We start from the raw sequence: 15,567 nt of genomic DNA, 5'->3' as shown, positions 1-15,567 counted from the left end.
GGTTCAAATCCTGGCAGGGCCTAACTCAGCCTTTCATCCGTCCTGCTGCAGGTTCAAATCCTGGCATGGCCAAACTCAGCCTTTCATCTTTCCTGCTCCAGGTTCAAATCCTGGCAAGGCCAAACTCAGCCTTTCATGCTTCCTGCTGCTGGTTCAAATCCTAGCAGGGCCAAACTCAGCCTTTCCTCCCACCGAGGTTGATAAATGAGCACCACACAGGGTGGGTAATAATAAACTGTGCTCAGATGCCTGAGGGTATGTAGCGCTATATAAATGTGAATTATTATTATTATACATTCCTTAAATTACGTTTTAAAGCGTCAACACTTTTTTTGTGTGCTGGAGCTGCCTCACAAGGTTTGTTCAGACTCTGGCAGCAACATCGTGACGTCACCAAACAACTGTAAGACATTATAACAGATGGTAGAGAAGTCACTCGCTTAGCACAGATGATATCGATCCCAGCAGTATTCATACAAGTGTGGGTGCTCGCTCGCACACACACGCCCTATCGCACGCACCCGAATGAGTATGTCTTTTCCCTGGGATGACCCCTTTCAAGTACAGAGCTTATTTGAGCCATACAGCCTTGTGAGGGGTGAAATGCGGGCCCCAGGGCTAACACTGCATTCATGCTTTCTGACTGGCACCGGCCTTGTCAAAATCAAGTTCCAGGCTTCCCCAGCCGAGCAAGCTCGCGGCCTACGGTACGTATATCTCACACCACTAGCGTGGACACAGGCTGCAGGCGCGGCCAAGCATCTATGCATGACAGAATAGGCCAACGGCTAAGCACATCCGGCCTAGTGCACACATAGCCGTCCAGACTGAAATACCTGACGTACCTCAACACCTCTGCCACTAGCATACAGCGACCACCACCCGAAAGGAATCCGGTATAGCTGGCCTCACATAGACTCTCTCACCAATAGCAATCTACCTCTAACCCTCAACAGCAGCCACCCATGTGTCTGACCTCTCCTGGGCTGCTTTGGTCGAGCCTTGGCAGCAACCCAAGTCCTAGAACAGCATCAAGCACATACGCATCCCCTAAGGTAAAGCCCTTAGAAATGTCCATCCACATTGACTACGGTCACCAAGGGCGTTTAACCAAGGAAAAAGCGCATTGAGGCCACACAAGTGGGGAAAGAGCGCTATATAAATAACTAAATACAATACAATACAATGAATATGCATGAGAAATCTTTACCTATCAAGAATTTGAGTCGAGATTGGTTGCATATCTTGTATACTTTCTGAATGAAAACACGACTGAATTCATGCTATTTGATGAAAAAAGGCTGCAGCCCACATTGTGGCACACTGAAAAATAGTTGCGAACGCTGCACTCGCTATTTGGCCACTGTATATAGTTCAAATCAGCATTAGCGTGGCAATTGCTGGCATGACATCCTAAAACCTCATGGCTGTCAGAGAATGCAACCACCCACAAGAGGAGTGTGGCATTAACGCCCAGTCGCTTAGCCTAAATGGAGGCCCGTAGGTGCTGTGAGCAAGCATTGGCAAAGGCAATACCTTTGGGTTTGAGGAAAAATGGGATAGTAGTCTCCTAATAGTACTACCTGGCCATGAGATGGCAACATCTGACAAGTGGTGTTTGTGCCTGGCCATAAAATGGCAGTGCCTGGCAAATGCCTCTCGAATGCCTTTACAAGACCCACACTGTTGACGTTGCCAGTTTTCTGTTTTTAAAAGAGCATGATACAGATGTAAACAATACTCATGTTGCTTATGAATCAGATGGCTGAAGGCCCACTTGCCTAAGGCATTTTCATCACACCAGAAGCCGGTTTACACCTGCAACTAAGCCAATACCTATCAGAAGACTGCTTAGAAATAACATTGGCATCCCTTTAAAACCACAGAGATTGCCCCAAAGAGGTCCCAGTGGTGATGTTTTGGGCAGGGGAGAAGTAGTGGGTGGGACTGGCCATAGGGAATAACGTGCCCATGGGCAGTCAATGGGTGACTTAAATGCAAAAAAACACCCACAGGTTGAAGCCCTCCTCATGTCCCATCCTCCACCTCCTTCTAACTGAATGCCCGTCGCCATAGTTTGGGCTTTATCCGTGGCGTTATAAGCTGCCCACAGCTAAAAGAAATTAGTTTTCATTGGGAAATGAGCCGTGTGATCCCTGAAAAAGGAAGCTGCTGATTGGCCAAGAGGCAAGCGAAATGAGGCTCAAGCCAACCAATGAGCGCCGGAGGAAAAGGGTTCGTCTTTGCTTTCGATGGCTGCCTTGCCCCCAGTGATGCAAGACGCAGTCTGCATGCATAGGCCCGTGTGTGTGCTTCTGAGCCCCCACCCCTCCGTCCGCCTTTTCTTTCTGTTTATTCTTCTCTGTGTTTATTAGGAGGCACTTCCAGAGACCCTGCCTCCCTGAGCCCACCCACGCCAGGGCTTAATAGCCATGTCCGCGTGCATGCCTGCGCACGGGTGCATTTATAAGACGGCGCAGCGACTGGGGGGGACTCTCTGTCTGCACTCGCCGGCTTTATTTACTGGAGCTCGTTTTCTGCAGATAAACAGTGCGCGCAGTGTTGATACAAGGAATTAAAATCAGGATATTCAGTTTAGCAGAGCCTAATCGACTTGCCTTCCCCTTTTGGCCGGGAAGCAGCTGCTTTTTTTAGCTCAGGAAATACATCTGGTATAAATGAATACATTTGGTATTTTCCCTTCGCTGCGCTGCCCCCAGGAGCTCCCGCGTAATATAATAAAATAAAAGCCATTCATTTTATATTGATTGGAAATGACAGGTAGGATTTCTATAAATGAGACCTTTCAAGTCTGAGGTCTCTGCCTCTCCATGGGTCTGGTTGAGGTATCTCCATAATCTTACACTGATGGGGAGGGCGCTGGAGTCAGTCTCGTGAGTGATAAGGCCGTGTGGTACGATTATGGACCTCTATGCATACATTAAACTCCCTACTTGGCTTTGTGGGCCTTTGGGGGTCATTACATGTCCCCCGGTCTGGAAATATTGCCGGTTATTCTGGCACTGGCAATGTTGCCAGAACCGGCCAAACACAAGTTGGGAGACGGTGGGAGCACTGACTTACCACCAGGCCTGACCTGCCAGTAAATCAGGCCTCCACCAGCAAATAAACGCCAGAATCGATGGCACCGGTACTGCCGGTGCCGGTAATTCAAGCATTCCCCTCCATTGAGTCCTATGCGATGCCATAGAATGGGGATTTACCGCCCTTTACGCTGCTTGCAATATCCCAATAACACCAGGCGGTGGAAACACTAGGGGCAGTTTGCCGGTATCCTGCTGGAATTACCAGCAGGATACCGGCAAACTTGTAATAAGCCCTTTTGAGTGACTCAGGAGTTAGACATTAGTTTGGCTGAAGTGAAAAGCAGTGCAGCGCTTAACGTACCTGGGAAATTCAAGTTAAGCACTGGAAACGCCAATGGGTAGCATTCCAACACATTGTTTTTTAACTTGTCTCCGCCATTACAGAAGACGACCAACTAGATGTAAAGCTGGCTCGCTCGCACCGTCGAAGACAGCAGTGTATCCTAAACTGCAAGACCACACCCACTCTGAATGGGATCACAACCAACCCGGACACGTTTTGGCCTCATTGGACCAAATCGATGATGTCAAGCTTGCATTTAGTGTGGGCATGGTAGAGTCATAGGGCCTCATTACACGGATGGCAGTAAGGATTTACCGGTAATACCGGTACCGGTAAATCCTTACCGCCTTACTACGAGGTCCCTTTGCGGGTTGGGGGATTTAACTCCTGCTTTTTGCAGGCGTTAAAAACCAACCCGCAAAGGGACCCAGGGAGCTAATTACGGTACCGCAATTTGCGGTACCGCAATTAGCGCCTTCCCCATTCCCATTATGCCCTATGGGGCAAAAATGGGAAGGGGGAAGGGCAATGGTGGAAGGGGGAATTACTGCCCCGCCAACCTTGGAATGGGGCGGTAATTTCCCTTTCCGCCAAGGCGGTGCCGGTATTTTACCGGCATGAACCATGGCGCTAATAGCGCCATGGTTCTCCGCCATCCGTATAATGAGGCCCATAGACTATGAAATGATATGATATGATATTTTATTTGGATTGCGCCCGTACACAAGTGTTTCAGAGCACGACTAGGCAAGGGAGGGGAACAGGGGAGAACACAGCACAACATAAAAACGATCTTACTAGGCCCAGTGACATTGAGAACGCGCAAGTGCAAGGGAAAGGGAAAAGGGAAAAGGTGCATGGAAGGGGGAGAGTGGTAAGTGCGTAGCAGAGGAGCGCAGATAAATAAAATAAAGAAAAATAAATCGAAAATGGAGGCAATAAATAGTGGTAGTGCAGCCAGCAAGTGGCAAGTGCTGTGTTTAAGGAAGCAGACTGGGTAAGTCTGATAAGTGCAGAAAAAGAAGAAACATGGGGGGGTCTGTATGGGTACAGATACAGTCCCCAGTGCAAGGGGTGGCCGGGAAGCAGTGTCCTGTGAGCAGTGAGCACAGTGCATCTATGCAGAGTACACTCTGCAAGCAGATCATGCAAGGCCCGGCTTCATGTCAGGCTCTGTGTTAAGTTTGTATAGGCTGCACTCCTAGGCTGTGTCCTGTGTGTAGTGAGTGAACGGGACAGTGTCAGGTTGTGCTCTGTTAACAGTGCATAAAGTACAAGGTACAGCCGCAACTGTGCTTTGCTCATACATATCACGTGAGCCCCCCAGAGGACATACCCTCTGTTATTTGTGTGTACAGGACATGGTTAAGGAGAGTGACTGTGTATGCTATGGATAACGCATTCCCACAAGTAATTTAAACCCAGAAATGGCAGTATATGGGTGACCTATATCTTTGACCCCCTGAATAAATCTGCACAAATATTGAACTAAAAAAAGAGTTTGGCTCGACCAAATGTTTAGAACATTTGGGGAGGAATAGGTGGTGTATGTGGGGCGCAGAGACATTACACAGCTGCAGGCCATGTATTGTATATACATTACGCTTCACGAAACATGGCCCACAGCCGAACATCAAAGCTAGTTCTCAAGACACATTAGGCCTCATTACAAGTGAGGCGGAACGGGTTAACGGGACCCGCTAAAGGAGGCGGACCCGTTAAACCCGTTCCACCTCATTACAAGCTCCCCCTCGCGGGACCCGGTAAGTAACGCCTGGTAAAACCAGACATGCTTACCAGGTCCCGCGAGGGGAAGAGGGAGCAAACAACGGGCCGCTCGTAATCGGCCCGTTGTTTGCTCCCTCCCCCATTCCCATTCAGCCCTATGGGGGCTGAAATGGGAATGGGGAAGGTCCGGAAGAAAAGGGAGTAGGACCCTAAGGCACACCCTAGTAATAGGAGTAACAAATATGAAAGACTAGGGTTATATTTAAATAAGTGGGGAAGGTCCGGGCCCGGATTCCTGGAGGGAGGAATTACCAGGCACTCCGAACTCGGAATGGCCCGGTAATTCCCCATTCTGGGAACCAGGACCTGGACCCGATTCTGGCATGGCTACCGCCAAAATCATAATGAGGCCCATAGCCTTTGCCTGCAGCCATTTCTAGCATGGTGATCATATCACACACCTCATTGGGAGACAGGTGTAGGCAGGCACACAATATAGATATATAATATGGCTTAACTTATAACTTGAGCCATCTCTTACCATGCTTCCCTGGGTTTGAGATCACCCCAGTGAGCCACGCTGTGAATGTGGGGAAGGTAGGAAAAATCAAAAGGTCAGGGCAGGATCCCCAAATACCCTGGGGGAAAAAGATACATGGTTAAACTAATTGGCACACAAAAGGAAAGGCGGGCAAAGGAATGCTGGTGTACAGTTCTTTAGTTGTTATGCGTTCACTTGTTCCCTTCCGGTACATCAACAGGGTTTCTTTACAAAAAGGTGATCACGCAGCACTACATACAATTTCCTAAGCAACTGTGTAACTAACAACAAATATTTAAAAAGTCATCTTTAAAAAATATACAAAGTTCATACATATATATATATATATATAAACACCAAACACCAAACTTTGCCAGGGCTGCTGCCCCCTTGATGTGATGCTCTCCGGTATTGGCACTGCTCCCTCAAGATGGTTCTTGTGGCACACCAACAGCAGACAAAAGCAGCAACAATGTGTCGGGACCCATAGTGTTTTCTTGGGCTGGGCTGTGTAGGCAAGGTGCAGCCCAGCAATCAGATGCAGCGTGGGTTGCCCTCCACAACACTACTCATCCTGGGCCATGTCTGCCATGTGTGGCCCAGGGTGCCCAGGTGGGCCACCTGACAGGGGATCTGAACCCTGCACTTATACGCCGCCCAGGAGGGCTAAACCTGGGGGATGACATTGTTCACTGTGCCAATATGAAGGATCGGGCTGCAGCAGTGACGGGCGCAGGGTGGAGCACCTCTAAAGGGTTTTCTGATATGCCTATAGCGCTACGCTTAGGCCTGTACATTTATTTTCTTTTTTAAAAGTGAAGGATCCCTCACACAGTCACGTGTGAGGGTCCTTTACTCGAATTATTCATTTTTCCTGTTGGTTCCGCGCATGGCTCTTGCGCCAAGAATCCAATGTTTCTTTTTTCTTTTTACCCCCGCACGTGGATTACACATTGACAATGGATGTATTATATTCTGCATTATTATATGTGTTGACCGCACACCACTACAAATGCAAGGCATTGCGCTGTGTTAAGTGTGGCCATTGCATGCTGATAACCGGTGTCCTATCGGTGTGCACAACGCCTGCCGGCAGCAGTAATGCAAGACATGGTCACAGGCCGTTCTTGTCCAGGCTTAACAGAGGACAAGGCTGCAGGGCATGCCCGCTGTGAAGGGTGAACAGGGTATGGTCATAGAGCATGTCCAACAACTAGTCTGTATAAGCTAAACGGCACACTTTGTGACCAATAAATACAATGGACCTCATTAGGAGTTTGGCGGTAAATCAGAATTAAATCCACCGATTTACTGGCAAAGTTGTTTTACCGTGGCCAGCACTCTTTTCTGTGGCAATACCAAGGGGTTATGAGAGTTGGTACAGCGGTATAAATCCCCATGTTTGTTTGGAGTCCATAGGACTCCATGGAGATTTTGGACAGATTTACCATAAGCAGTAATACCGCATGGCAAATCACCCAATTTTGGCGGTAAAGTGATTCTGCTGGAGATGAATCTTCCGCTTAACCGCCAAACTTGGCATTCAGCGGTTCAGTAAAAAAGGTGGTAACTCCATTACTGCCAAAAAACTGGTGGTAACGGAATTACTGCCACATTCCTACCACACCGCTGAACTCGTAACGAGGCCCAATGTACTTTCACAGGGAGCACTTCCCCAATGTTTGAAACAGAGCACTCCAGCACTCCCTGGGGTGTGCAAGTATAGCCATGGCACAGTGCTAGGCTACATCCTGCTAGTTTTGCATATAGGACATGGCCAGAGGCAGCGCTCTGTTGGAAATGCATATGGTGATGTTACAAGTTATTTCGAGCAATATGTCCTTGATGATGTCATAAGTGATACCTGGGACCTCATAATCCATAATGCTCTTTGTGATACCATCTTTGATGTGATGAGTGCTGTCATGACCAATGCATAGCATGAGAGTTACAGTGGCACAGACATGGTATGCATAAATTCTGTTCACACGGGGGAGGCGGGGGGGGGGGGGCGTAGTGCACATTTGCTCCCAGCTCTTTTAGTTTTTACAGTCCCAGTGATGTTGTCTAAGGGCTGTCGTCCCTCTCACACCCATCAGAGGCAAACAGTTCAGGTGTTGCTGGTTACATCCATTGTTGCTGTTGCAGGGGATTCTGGGTGCTGTTGTCAATCAAGGCAGGCACAAACCAAACCTTGCCCAACTGCATATTGTAAAATGTATATATTCACAAAAAACTATGGCAAATAAAGATTTACTTTAAGTTTTACTTGGTTCACCACCTTTTTAAAAAACCTTTTCCATTTGACTGGAAAACTCTTAGTTGTAGGAGTGCTACTGTTACAGTGGAGATTATAAAAACATTCATTTCTGGTTAGCCACACAGCCATGGCACGCTTCCGTCATGCACCGCTTGTGACATCACACATGACAACACAGATGGCACCACAGTAGGCCCTAAACACTATTTAAGCAGTCTATAGTCCATGTAAATAGCAAAACGAGACAAGTTTATTCGAATTTGGGGACAGTTGATTCCACTATCAGAATATTCGTAGGAATATTTGCACCACTTTTTGGTGAATTAAAAAAAAAAAAACAGGCCAATTAGGTTCACACTAAAGCGATGAAAGCATGCAAATGAGCCCAGCTGGCAGCTTCTCGTGCAAGTTGCTGTTCATTGTTTTTTATTTTTTTTTATTTTTTTGGATGAGAGCAAAAATTGAACCGAGAACACAATTTTTTGGAACACATCCTTGCATTTTGTTCCCCCTCACTTTATCACCCCTGTTTCGCAGAACATTGCAAAACTTTCAGAGTTGGATGCATATTTTATTTTATATGTTTCATGCGGTTTCATGGAATGGCGCCAGAGGTATTAGCGTTTCAAAAAGTGTGCCCTGCCCTCCTTCGCTTCAATCTGGCATCTGCCTTTATGTCTCTGCCCGCATCCGAGATCTTGAGATGTTTGCCAATGCTCTGAGAAACCATGACCAGATGGGAGTTCCTGCACATATGGCAAATTCTTCTGTTGCAGGAATAATGTTGGGGTTTGTCCAGAAGCCATCATCCCTCAACCACAATGTTATTCCAAGCTGAGGGCTAGTGCACGCTGTGTGGCATCGCTGTGCCATCGCTGGGATGAGAGATGTGCAATATAAAATCCCCTTTGAAAGCAAATGACACTGTTCAGTTGATATGAAAGCTAAGAAGGATTGGCCAGGAAGTGATCCAGCCACTGAAGACAATAACCTCTCGTTTTATGCATGTTTACTCTCATTTGCGCACTAGTTGAAAAAGCAAACAAACTCACGCAGGAATCTGCAATCTTATGGCGCTCCAGAGGTTTTAAACTACAACTCCTGTCAGCCTTGTCCAGCACAGTGAATGTTGAGGAATCATGGGGATTGTAGTCTAAAACATCTGGAGAGAATTCTACGGAAAGCATATGTCCATTCACCAGCAATTAAACAACTAGCACTTCACACAAATCCCCACTTGAAGGCTCCACTACGCTGAGATGTCTCAAAACATTTCCAACTATCTCCATTTAAATAATATTATATTTTATTTGCAAAGATATTTCTCTTAAAATGTCCCTGGCAAGTATTCGAACTGTCCCGGAGCAGCTTACATCCTTTCCTCTAGATTCTAAAATCTTTTGGCTGGGGGACAAGGACTTGTCTGAACGCCATCCGTCGAATACTGTTAACAGTGAAGGAATTTCTTGTCACGGAACCATCGTTTTATCAAACAGAGCTGCAAGACCTACATTGGCAGCCATGTTGGATTTGGACGTCTGAGTCCTGTTTCTTATTTATGTGGATTAGTATCGGGAAACACGTTGAGCCCCGTTGATAGACTAAGGCGTTTAGAAGCGATTGAATGCATATGTTACTGTTAATTTAGAAATCTCTTGACTCTCTGTGGCCAACAATGAAAAGAAAAGAAAGACAAATGCATATTATATGAATAAATGCATTTCTCTCAATTATTAGGTGGTAGGGCTGCATTATCCCTTTATCTGTAAATGTTTGAAACAGTATATTGGGATTATGTTAGCCATTAATGCAACTGTACATTACTGCAAGTGGGGGTGTCACAGGCGTTGCTGGGGGTGGGGGCTATAGCCTCGGGTATTTTTTTTGTAGCCCCTGATTGAAGCTCAGGGGCTACAACCAAAAGGCTATAGCGAGCCCCGAGTCCCGCCAGTCCCGACATTAGCGCAGCCCCAGATCTTTTCCAGACCTAACAACACCTCCGACCTAGAGCTCGGCAAATGTTTCCCTCAAATCGCGAGTTTCCAAATGTTTAGAGGATTTCAGATGGGCTCTCTATACACGTAAATTGGTAATATTTATAAACTAGCATAACATAAATATTCCACTGTCAAGAGTCTTGGCTTTAAGTTTACACACTGTATGTTTAGGCATTCTGTCTACCACATAAGCAATGATTGGGTGAGTTTCCCTGAATAGGGAGAATAAGGTCACAGTTTACATAGTGCGTCCTGATAATTCCCTCTCAATTCTTACCACTGTACTAATATAGCATTATAGACCGTGGGTCATAATAGACCACTATACTAATATAGCATTATAGACGTAGGGAGTGGTCATTATCCTTGATAATGACCCACCAACAAATGATGGCTCTTGACGAGGCCGAAGGTCATTCATTGGGGAAGAGTCATTATCACAAGCAATAATTACCCCTCCTGAGGTCTATAAATCTGTTGGTAATTCTTGGTAAAAGCAAGACAGGTTTTGAAGTTGTGGTTGTAAAGTATAAAAACACATGTTTTAATACAGAGTAACATAAATACACAACACTTGTTAGTAACTTGAATGTGCTGTTATATAATAATATTTCAATAAGGTTGATTTTTTGCTTGTGCATGATTGAAGTGCAATGTAAAAGTGAACTGTTTCTCTATTTGAAAGTAAACGCATCGTTCAATGTTTTAACTTTACTCTGGCAACTAAAATTGGAAGCTACTGTTATGCTGAAGAGGTAGTGAGAAATAAGAGTCTCTTATTGAAAGAAATCTTGTTGGGAAATTGAACAGATGTTTTGGAATGCAGAGACATCCTTTCTGATGTGTCTGCTTCTGAAGTAACAATGTGTGGAATGCAGCCCATACTATCTGTTACTGACTGCATTCCGATTGGCTGAGAGGGGGTCAATAATGACCTCCGTCCATTAGTTAAGCCATAAACCCCAACTTGCGCAAGTATTACCAGTCAGGCATTGCCCCGGGACATGAGTTACTGGCCTGAGCAAAGAGAAGTCTTTAACTTGGTTTTTGGGGCCATTACCTGACACGTCATGCCTGCCCACAGAGGGGTTTATTGCTTTTAGAACCCTGTCATACTTTCCGGAGTACTAATAGTTTTTTGCTTAGGTTGAGAAACAGTGCAGTTGAGATTTTCCAACTTAGAAAAACTCAATCCTGCTGCAAAAGGATCGCCTTTTGTGTGTCCTGCATGAGGGAATGCTTAGTTACGGCATTTCATGCGGGATATGGTTAGCATTTTGGTGCAGTGATTCATCGCCACCGTTCCTTATATTTTGCCTATGCCACTATGCCGGACCATAAGAATTCCCTTTGGCAACCAATTTATTACAAAGCACTTAAAGAATATTGATGCCACCCTAACTATTGAGTGCCAAATAGTCATTAAAGAAAAAGTTGTGTGGTCACTTTCACAACTAAATGGGAAAATATTTTTGTAATAAATTCTCTGGATTTGTTCCACAATGCTGGGAAGTACTCTTCTAACTACACATGTTTCTCTTTCATTAACAGGAGCATCAGATCTCAGCCCCTTCTCGGATCCTCGACAGTTTGACCGCTCCTTTTCAAGTTTGCCTGCCCTCACTGATTCCAGGTTTTCTGACCCACGCATGCATTATCCCGGTGCAATGTCTGCCGCTTTCCCATACACTGCCACATCTTCGACAACAGCGATAGGTGGCATCAGCGTGGCAGGTATGCCCACGGCCACCCGTTTCCATCACACTTACCTTCCTCCACCCTACCCGGGATCTACTCAGAACCAAAGTGGGCCATTCCAGACTAACCCATCCCCGTACCATTTATACTATGGTACATCATCTGGATCATACCAATTCTCTATGGTTGCGGGGGGAGAGCGGTCGCCAACCAGGATGCTCTCTTCCTGTACAAGTACACCAGTGGGAAACAGCCTAATGAACCCCAACCTGGCCAATCAGAATGATGGAGTGGATGCAGACGGCAGCCATAGTAATTCGCCTACATCAATGACAACCACAGGAAGAATGGACGAGTCCGTCTGGAGACCTTATTAGAGCGAGACAGCCGAAAGTTCTACTTGTTTGCATTTTGTATTATTCATTATAAAAATAAGGCATCTGTTACCATGACCATTGTAAGTTATGTTCATGAAGCCATGGGATGTACAGGAGCATTCTTACATACGTACAATACCATTTTCAAAACCAAATAAGCCTGAATTACCTTGCGATAATAGAAAATAGTCTATAGAGGAATGACTGCCATTATTCTGTATGTAATATAAGGTATTGTAATATAGGTTATAATTGCTCACCAGTAAGTGTAAAAATGTTAATGTACAAATATCTCTGAAATCTAAGTTTACAAATGTATATATTGTTATGTTTTTATTTCATTATCATCTCATCGTACCCCAGACTACGAGCAAGAATCTGTTATGGATGATACATTTGCAGTTTACCATTTGAAAACATTCTCTGACTGCAACATTGGTACACCATAAGAATGGAGTAATTTATTAATAATATGTTAACAATCATACAAGAAAATGGGTATCATTCTTATTTAAATATGCAAAGTTTTTTAACTAAGCTTTATGTGAGTCTCAAACCGATATTCTCAAAATGAGTCTTTGAAAAAATGTGTCCCATAAATTGGACAATTTCTTTTGCTTCTGCGAAATAGTTTTATGTAGCAATGAACTTGAGAGACAATCAGTATATGATGTGCACTTGTAAATACGGTAGCGGGTAGGGTTAGGTTGAATTTATACTCTGCCGTTGAAATTAATATGTTTTAGTTTTCTATTTTACTTTGAGTTTTAATTGGTACAAAGTTGTGGTGGTTGTTTTAGTATTTAAGTTATAATTGCATCCTTATTTGTTCACAGCAGTTCAGATGCAAATAAAAAGCACTGAGTCAAAATGAGGTACTTATGTACTTATGAGACGTTACCTTTTGCAGAGGCAAAGCATGACAGACAATGCTTTACTTCAAAGATGTTCGTAGCATAGATAGTTGTGGTACAGTACCGAGGAAAAGGTCCCTTTGTCTACTTCAGCACTTGAATTACAATTAAAGCACATTTATTTGCTCCCAGTTATAACTACTGATGGCCTTTCACTTAAAGTGTTAGTAACTTTAATCAAATGCATTTATCAAAAGAGTTGTCGGAAGTGGATAAATCATTCTGCAATTTGATTACTATTATCTAGCGAGGTACAGAGCAGTAATATTCATTAAGTCATGACAAGTATTAGTGTGAAATAGGGCCTTAGAACCCTTGTATGCATGTGAGATTGCACCATCCCCAAAAATTACTTATAGATCATATACAGAAATATTGGAGCACAATTTGTAGACTGTCTGAAACTTGCACTAGTTCTTTAACTTGTTAACAAAAAGCACAATGTCAGTATTCATTGTATCAAGGTTAAAATGTAAAAAATAAACTATATCTATTAAACAGTTCCTTCAGTTGAGCTTTCTCTAGTAGATCATAGAAGGTCTTGCCATATCTTGTGACCAATTGACATTTCATTTTAAATTTGTCATTCTTAAATACGGTACAGGTATTGTTTCAAGGTACTTTCTACATCGGTTTCAGTTAGAAAAAAAAGTTATATTTAAACTTCATTTACATGAGTGATCCCAAAACCCAAATATATCATAGGGTGATAGCTTTAATTGTGTGTCTATAAAGTTAACAACATTTTGAGTTATATTAATTCAGCTACTGTGGTAATTGATGTTGACATTATGGGGACTAATTCACTCGATCGACTATAAATTGGCAAATTGATTTAGGCATGGCATCTGCTTTGAAGGCTCAACAACCACTTCATGACATGCCTTAACTTTGTAGCCTGAATCTTCATCTGAAATGTGTACATGTATGACAAGCACAAAAGTATTTTTGTATTTCTATGCGTTCAAAGTTTTAATTATGCAACCAGCTAGTAATCCCAAAGATTTCTTAATAAAGGCATACAACCCTTACATGTGATTTGATAAAACATTTGATGATATGAATAACATTGAAGAGTATTTATGGCGTATGCAATTTTTATTTGTGACACATTGTCATATGGAGGTCTTGATGTATTTAATGTAAATAATTTGACGAATGGATAAAAATGTTAACAACAATTAGCTTTGCACTATAGGTGGCTTATTTGTTATGCACAATTTCATTTGGCGGGATTGACGTTCAACTGTAAAGACTTTTTTCTTTGCATGTTCCTAATATTTAACATTCACCAGTTAAAGTATCTGATTAGCATTTCTTTTGCATTTTCAATATGCACAGAGGACAGAACAATTGATTATTATATGGAAAATATGTACTTGAGCACATCAAGACTTTGATGTAGAAAGACATTTCGTATTGACTTAAATGAAATGTATTGTCAAGACACATAAGTTACATATACAGCACCACACAACACGGTTGTGTACAGGAGAACTGCACTTAAAGACGCTGCATCAGAAACAATAGACACCACAACTTGTTACTGGTACATTTCTTATTTATGTCCCCCGAATTTGTGAAGAGGTTTGTTTATATTTTAAAAGTCATGCCAAGTGAAATGATTTGCTTTTGTTTTGTAAATATGGGTGTTTCTGTCGATTATGCTTAATTATGTGTTCATGTAATAATTTTAATGCATTAACTGATTTTTACAAGTGATTAAATGTATGGTTGGAAGTATGAACAGTTACTCTCCAGTTCTTTGTGTTTTCATAAAGCCAATCAATATATACAAAAAAATAAATGTAATGACATTCTTTGTAGTTTTGTTGGAGAAGTGGTTTTCTAACATAATACATTAAATTGTTCATAGAGTAAAGAAATTAACAAAAAAAAGTTTCAATTGGCTTTAAAGTGCAACACGGATGGTGAAAATGCCTCAATCATTAGAACATTGTTAAGTAAGTGAAATCGTGTAAACAGCAAATTATGGTTCTATGCCCAAGATTTCCCAGTGAGGAAAACCAGGCCAAAGTTGAAGAATTGCCAATGTATGAAAATACTGATAGGGACCTCTGCTAACCAATGAATTTAAGGGTCTGAGTATTTAATACAGGAGAGAGACATGCATTTCAGAAATTACAACAACATCCTTTGAAAGTGGCATAAATATACAACTGGATATCAAGTGGCGTATGTCTTGTGCCATGTCCAAATCCATTGACCTCCAGGAAAAACCCTTTTAAGATACCCCTGGACATATTTAAGACTTTCTGATGTTTTCTACATAACTTTATTGCTTATGCATGCCACCTTTCATGTGCAGCGGGTTACTCATCCAGCCTAGGTTGCATGACCCTTTCACTGCCCAAAGCGCACATGTGGCTACCATAGACACAAAGTACTATTTCAGTCAATACATAATTCTATTAACATGTATCAAGCATCATTAAAATAACTCCTTTTCACTATCAACACAAAGTATCCATGCCAACATAGGTGGTCTCAATGTGTTTTGTACTGTTAGTCTATCATTCTGAGAAATATTGAAACAAGAAAATAAAGTATGTATTTTAGCAAAAAAGAGTATTAATCTTAGCAAATTCACTGTTACTTCTGATTGTTTTTCGCATGATAGTACATTGAATACTGTACAGTT

General features: G+C 43.1%; 1 protein-coding gene across 1 annotated transcript in view; it reads left to right on the top strand.

The window, feature by feature from the left end:
* The window catches only part of RUNX3 (RUNX family transcription factor 3), a 507,951-nt gene extending 493,299 nt beyond the window's left edge, over positions 1–14,652 (top strand). The window contains exon 8 of the mRNA XM_069622724.1: positions 11,468–14,652. Within this exon, the coding sequence (XP_069478825.1) occupies positions 11,468–11,991 (524 nt within the window). The 3' untranslated portion in view covers positions 11,992–14,652. The remainder of the gene's footprint in view (positions 1–11,467) is intronic.
* The last annotated feature ends 915 nt before the right edge of the window (positions 14,653–15,567 follow it).

Source organism: Ambystoma mexicanum, chromosome 11, assembly GCF_040938575.1.
Source record: "Ambystoma mexicanum isolate Mex_15411 chromosome 11, UKY_AmexF1_1, whole genome shotgun sequence".
Taxonomy (NCBI): Eukaryota; Metazoa; Chordata; class Amphibia; order Caudata; family Ambystomatidae; genus Ambystoma; species Ambystoma mexicanum.
Note: the sequence above shows the minus strand (reverse complement) of the source record. Positions and strands in the feature narration are given on the sequence as shown.